Source organism: Volvox carteri, assembly GCF_000143455.1.
Source record: "Volvox carteri f. nagariensis unplaced genomic scaffold VOLCAscaffold_5, whole genome shotgun sequence".
Classification (NCBI taxonomy): domain Eukaryota; kingdom Viridiplantae; phylum Chlorophyta; class Chlorophyceae; order Chlamydomonadales; family Volvocaceae; genus Volvox; species Volvox carteri.
This window is the reverse complement of record NW_003307548.1, coordinates 1,921,641-1,928,493: the sequence shown is the minus strand read 5'-3', so window position 1 is coordinate 1,928,493 and position 6,853 is coordinate 1,921,641. Positions and strand designations below refer to the sequence as shown.

At 54.3% G+C, this 6,853-nt stretch overlaps 1 protein-coding gene across 1 annotated transcript in view; it reads left to right on the top strand.

Annotated features, from left to right (window-relative positions):
- Positions 1-6,853, top strand: part of VOLCADRAFT_87478 (dynein heavy chain 4) — a gene marked incomplete at both ends in the record, with an annotated part of 57,082 nt that overhangs the window by 4,678 nt on the left and 45,551 nt on the right. The window contains 11 exons of the mRNA XM_002947232.1: positions 496-574; positions 1,227-1,395; positions 2,031-2,253; positions 2,417-2,488; positions 2,854-3,075; positions 3,238-3,408; positions 3,615-3,785; positions 4,070-4,161; positions 4,726-4,843; positions 5,328-5,510; positions 5,863-5,937. Coding sequence (XP_002947278.1) covers positions 496-574; positions 1,227-1,395; positions 2,031-2,253; positions 2,417-2,488; positions 2,854-3,075; positions 3,238-3,408; positions 3,615-3,785; positions 4,070-4,161; positions 4,726-4,843; positions 5,328-5,510; positions 5,863-5,937 — 1,575 coding nt within the window. The remainder of the gene's footprint in view (positions 1-495; positions 575-1,226; positions 1,396-2,030; positions 2,254-2,416; positions 2,489-2,853; positions 3,076-3,237; positions 3,409-3,614; positions 3,786-4,069; positions 4,162-4,725; positions 4,844-5,327; positions 5,511-5,862; positions 5,938-6,853) is intronic.

Sequence of the window (6,853 nt, the reverse complement as noted above, 5' to 3'; positions counted from 1 at the left end):
GGGGGCGAGTTGAAGGGTCGGATGCCAGCATTTCGAGCACCAGTGTTGTTTTTACGTAGCTCAAAGCGGGGCCGATCCTCACCACCAGAACCACCACCACCACCACCACCATCACCAGCAACACCCCACCTAATCGGTCATGATCCGTCCTTCCAGCATCTCCTTGCTTTATAATTATATTCCTTTTGTGTTGATAGGTGGGGATGGGGATGGGGATGGGGGTGGGGGTGAACCGTAGGATTTGAGTTGGGTAAATTCTGGAGATGTCCTAAAAGTCAAATTGGATTCGGATTTACTTAGATGTTATGTGGATCATGGCCATTGTTGGATCTTGGATCTTATCATGGAACCTTTCTCCTCTTCGTCTCCTCCACTGCCACTACCTTACCCACCCCCAACACTCTTTCCGTTTCGGCCCTCCTCCGTGCACTGTGCCGTACGTACGGCGTCCGTACACATAACGATTGTCCCGCGCACGACGCGCACGGCGAGCAGTCCTTTGACGTGGTGGACTACTTTTTGACCCGGGGTCAGAACGCCGAGAAGAAGCTCTTTTACTTGATGGCCCGGAAACGTGAGTGCGTGTGTGTGTATTTGGTGTGTGTATGTGTGTGGGGGGGTGAGGGTGTGTGTGGGGATGAGTGTGTGTGTGGGGATGAGTGTGTGTGTGTGGGGGGTGAGGATGTGTGGGGGGATGAGTGTGTGTGTGTGGGTGGGTGGGTGTGGTGTTCATCTGAGATGAAGAGGGGTAGTGGGAACTGGTGGTAGGTGGTTTGAGGGCTTCGAGGTCATTCCGTTGGTTGGTTGGTTGGTTGGTGGGGAGGACAAGCCCGAACTGGATGTGTTTTGGCAGCAGCCTGTGTTTACCGCGGCTGCCTGGCTGCCATATGTGCGACCTGTTTACGTCTGTCTGTCTGTCTGTCTGTCTGTCTACCTGTCCAACTTCAACTGGGGGATGTCATGTAAGATCGGAGGACTGGGTTGGGGAGGTGAAGTCTCCGAAACCGTTTCCCACACAAAACACCCCAAACCATCCCACCCGAACACCCGCCGCCTTTCAACCTCCGCCCGCTTTGCCCGCATTCCCCCCAGTACATGCCGTACATCACATGTTTCTCCGTACACTCTTTCTTCATCGTACAATGTCGTACACCCGTACACCTCATTTCCTCCCCCCCTCTCCCCCTTTCCCCCCTCCCCCCCCGTCCCCACGAACCCCCCCGCAGCTGCTCACCTGATGGACGTCGTTAGTCCGTTCGACCTGGTGGTGGTTCCCTTCGAGAGGTGCTACGCGGACTGGTCGGATTACTGGACCATGTCAGCGCTGGGTGTCGTACATGTGGCGAAACATCGTACAGATGAGGCGGAGTTCACTCCATTGGGGGAGTGGATGAGGTGAGGTCGGGGGGGTTAGGGGGCTAAGAGAGTGTGTGTGTGTGTATGTGTGTAAAAAGGTAAAAAGGGGTCGGGGATATGGGGGAGGAGGTTTGGGGCCCGGTTAAAACTTTGAGGGGGAAGTGTGTGTGTGTGTGTGAGTGTGTGAGTGAGTGAGGGAGTGAGGGAGTGAGGGAGCGGGGCGTCTTGTGATGGGAGTCAAGGTGTGGTTCGAGTGGGTATGGACAGCGGGTAATTGTAGGAATGATAAAGGGATAAAGGCTAAGGGAGCTTCCGACCTACACGATTTCAATGAAAACCCAAAACGCCACCCCTTACTTCGTTGCAAGCTATTCGTATAGTAGGCCTCCGATCGAATCTACGTTGAGTCCACCCCAAAAGGACGTATCTCAATCCGCCGCGCCACTGCCGCCCCGCTGAGCTCCTCTCCTTTTTCCTGCATTACATATCATTAGTTCCCCTCCCCTCGTTTTCCCCTCACNCTCGTTTTCCCCTCACNCTCGTTTTCCCCTCACCTCGTTTTCCCCTCACCTCGTTTTCCCCTCACCTCGTTTTCCCCTCACCTCGTTTTCCCCTCACCTCGTTTTCCCCTCCTCCCCCACCCCTCCACCCTAAACCCCTCAAAACCCGGCCAGGCTGAATACGGTGTACGACCTGCTCCGGAAGATGCGTTTCTTCCGCCACTTTTTGCTGGTCCGTACATTTCGTCGTTGGCGGGCGAATGTGAAGCGCAGTGCCTTTGAGCGCACTCGGAGGGCAGTGGCGGCGCGGTTGTTCCCCGTACTGCCCACCTTCCAGCCAGCCCTGCTTAAGGCGGCCAGTTTGGTGGGGCGTATGCGGGATACGGCGGTGGTCGCGGTGAGTGGGGGGTATGTATGTATGTTTGTTTGTTTGCACGTATGTATGTCAACTGCTGGAAGTGATCGTAGCTTTCGGGGGCATCCGGGGAAATATTGCCCTAAAAGTCCACCAACTCCCGATTCCTCTGCCGTTAACTTGTACGGCGTTCCGTACGTTTCAGATAACCACTCGGATGGATCGGCTGTACACTCTGGAGGAGTTTGTTGGGGAGCAGGACAATCGCCGCCAGTCGGTGAGTACGACATATTTTGCCGTACTGACGTATTTTTGTGTTACACCTCCCCAAGCGATCTTCCCGCGAGCACATGCCATAACACATGCCGCCGCACGGCCGTAACACGGAACATTTCCTAAATAGTCTTTGGAGTTAGAAAATTACACACATACACCTTTTGTACGGCGGCAGGTCATCTCTTAGTGTAAAGTCTCGTGCACTGAGCTATTCCTTCCCCGCCCGCCTCCGCCCCTCTCGCCCCCATAGCGCTGATGTCCTCCCCTATCCCACCCCCCAAACACCCCACCCCCAAAAAACACACATACACACATACACACACACCCCAACCCCCAACCCCTTCACCCCCCCCCCACATGCGCCAGGTTGCTGCCCCCACACTCGCCTCCCTGTCTGAGGAGCTGGCTGCCGAGGTGCTGGCGGTTGGGGCCCGTGTGGTTTCGGAGCTGGAGCGTATGGAGCGGGGGGTGGACATTGCCGCCCTGCGTGCGAACGAGTTTGTAACCCAGATACCCGTGGGGGCAGGCGCGGGGGGACGTACGGCAGCGATGGTGGCGGCGAAATCCAAGTCCATCTCCGCGCTCAAGGTGGGCGGTGCCTATTCATACGGGTGTAGTAGGTGTACGGATCTGGTACCCGTGTGACACTGTGTATGTGTGTATGTATGTATGTATGTATCCGTGCGTAGGTGTGTGTGTGTATTCGCTTCTGAAACCGTTTCCCCTCCGAAATAAATCTTGAACTTGCAGGCAGAGAAGGCGGCGATTCTGGAAAAGTACGACGCCTGGGTGGCAGCTAAAACCCGCATGCCCCAGTTTGTACGACTTCTCGACTACCTTGTGGCTTGTACGGCAGCAGATCTTGGAATCCGGGGAACCCAGGAGCTGCTGGGCTACCTAGACAACCCCAACAAGATACGGGTGTGTTTTGACGCGTGTGTGTTTTGCGCCGTCTGGGGGTGGGGTGGGGGGTAGGGGGATGCGGGGGAAGGATCAATGAACGAGGGGAGATGAAGCTTTTTGCCTTTTGATGTTTGTTGTAGGTGCTGATAATTGTGGTGTATTGGTGTTGCCCTCCCCCCCACCGAAACACACACACACACACACACACGAATACACATCTGCAGGGCGTCATAAACGTGGTGGTGTCCTTCGAGCCCCGAAACCAGCAGCAGGCCGTGGCGTCTCCTCCCCGGGGGGTTCCGCCCTCCTCATCCGAAGAACCTGACGCTACGTCAGTCGTGTACGGCACCCCGGCGGGGCCCCAGGGATACTCCTTCTCGCCGAAACGCCGCCAGGTGGGCTTGGTCGTACTTGTACGAAACGGGACACATGCACACCTACCTACGTACGTATGTGTACGCACACATACATACATACATACACACATACATACGCAATCAACAAGTTGTGTGTTCCGAGAACGATTTCAAACCGGATGTGGCGAAGTGCGACACTGTGCGTATATCGTGTACTGCACTGCGTAAAGTAACGCACATTGTATCGTACATTGTACGGCTGCCCTCCTTCTCCCTTGTCGTACGTACGTACTACCGTCATCACATGCGTCATCACGTCAAAGGTTCACGACGGACTCAGCCACGTCATGGACGCTCTGGTGACCACGCTCGCGGATATGCCCCGACCCTCTTCAAGCAAGGCAGTGGCGGCAAAGTAGGTGTCGTTGCTGTAGGGTTTTTGCGCACACTACCTTCATATTATCTCAGGAAATCTGAAAAGAAACTGTTCTTTGGAGGTGTCATTAGTATGGAGGCATTGAAGGCACCAAACGGGATTCCGCTGACACCGGTGTTCAAACCCAGCCGCAATTTGATTTCAAACCCATCAGTCCCAGTGGCGGATGTTGCGGGGGTTGCGGGGATTTGCTTGGGGGGGTATTTGGGGGGCGGTGGGAAGCGGCACAGGGAGGGCGGGGGGGGGTACGACACGACCCCGACCGAGGTGAAAGGGGGTTTGGAGGCCCCAGGTGCCGTACTACTAGGAGAGGTCGCGATAGCCACTTCGTGACAGGTTGGGTCGGGTTGGGGATCCCGACGACGAGAGGTTGAATGTTGGATGTACGACGAAGGAAAGAAAAAGGAAGACAAAGGAGGAAAGGGAAAAGGCGACACGTGACACGTCATGGCAGCACAATAACCCTCACCTCACCCTCACCCATATTCCATAATCACGATTACGTGTTTGCCGTACACGTGCCGTACCTGCCGTACGTGTTAGGTACATCCCCGAGGGCGAGAAGTTTGTCGACGTGGCTGCGCTGATGGTTGACGGCAGCCGGCTGTATCAGCAGTTGCGTGAGGCGGTGCTCTCGCACGTGGAGGATAGCTTTGACAAGGTGAAGAGAGGACCTGTTAGGAAGGGGGGGAACTCTAGGAATGGGGGGACAGGGGGAGAGAGAAGAGGGGATGTGACTGTACAATGTACAACATGACTGTACGGCACCACATCGGGGTTCAGCGGTGACTTTGTAGGGGGGCTGGGGGAGAGAGGAAGGGGTGAAAAAATGACGCGTGTCATGGTATGGTGTTCTTTCCTTAATGCAGGGGGAGAGGGGAGAAGGGGAATGTGTGTGTGTGTGTGTGTGTGTGTGTGTGTGGATGGGACGAAATCGTTTTCCAGTTTTTTTGTTTTCCAACTGTGTTTCGCACACGGAAGGAGGTTCTCCTTTCCCCCGCAGGTGGCCCCACCCGGGGGACTACACCTGCAGACCGCTTTTACCCCTGCAGCCGCCATAACTTCCACGTCCAACTAACTTCCCTGCCGTACTTCCATCCTGTGTTGCTGTGTACGGCAATGTTGCGGTGTATTTGTACGACCAGGCGCTTGATTATGTCCGCGCCACGTTTGAGGATAAGCGGCCCATCTACGAGTTTTCAACGTCGTGGGACGCGACGGCGTACGACATGAAGGCGGCAGCGGCGTGTGTGGGTTTGCAGGGGTACGACACCCTTGCGACGATGTTCCGCCGGGACCTGCTACAGCAGCGCCGTTGGCAGCGCCAGGTGCGGGTGTATCGGTATGTACACATGTGTGTATGTGTGTATGTATGTATGTGTCTAAGTGCGATCGTACGCGCGTGTGTATGTATGAATGTACGCACAATGCGTCAATGGTCGGCTAGGTGGTAATGAGCACAAACACACTAACTCATGACAGCATCTGTTTCCCCCTGTCCCACACATCACACGTCGTACATACACACTTAGATACATACATACTTACATACTTACATACAAACACGAAATCGTGTTAATGCACACAGCACAGGGTTGATGTTACTGTGGAAGTTATACTTGGCATACGAACACTTTCCGTTGCTACCCCTCGCATACATTGCCGTACATTGCCGTGCAGGTGGATCAAATGAAGATGAGCAGCACGGTGGGGATCCTTTACGTGGACAGCAAAAAGATGAGGTCTGCTTTGCAGGTGGGGGGAGTTGCGGCGGTGTGTGTATGCATGTGTGTGTATGTGTATGTGTGCGTGGGGGGGAAGGTTTAGTGGGATGGAAGTGGAGGTGGAGGTGTAAGAGCTGGGGGGTTGGGGGTAAACGGAGGTCTCCAACTTCAGCCGCCGCCGCTGCTACTGCTGCTACTGCTGCACTGCTGCTACTGCTACTACTGCCGCTGCTGGTAATGCTGTTGTTGTTATTGCTGCTGCTGTCTTAGACTGTGCCTTACACTCTCACCACCCTGCAAACAATAATATGCCGGATAATAGAGCTGATGTGTGTGCGTGTATGACTACGGAAATACCCACCCCTCTCTCCATCCCTTTCTCCCCCCCCCTCCTCCTCGGCTTTACTCCTCGACCCCATTTTCCTGTCACGCATTTTCCTTGTCGCTCTTTCCCGCCCTCCCTCTCCTCCCCCGGTGGTTCCAGGGTTTGCTGCCGTACTTACCCCTGACCGCGCTGTGCCGCTTTTCCGACTTTCTTCACCACCGTCATCTCCACCTCCACCGCCTTGCCTCCGCTAATATGCCTCTTCCCCCACCCCCACCACACCCCCACCCCCACCACACACACATACACATACACATACACATACACATACACATACACATACACATACACATACACATACACATACACATACACATACACATACACATACACATACACATACACATACACATACACATACACATACACATACACATACACATACACATACACATACACATACACATACACATACACATACACATACACATACACATACACATACACATACACATACACATACACATACACATACACATACACATACACATACACATACACATACACATACACATACACATACACATACACATACACATACACGGAAACACACGCATGTCTA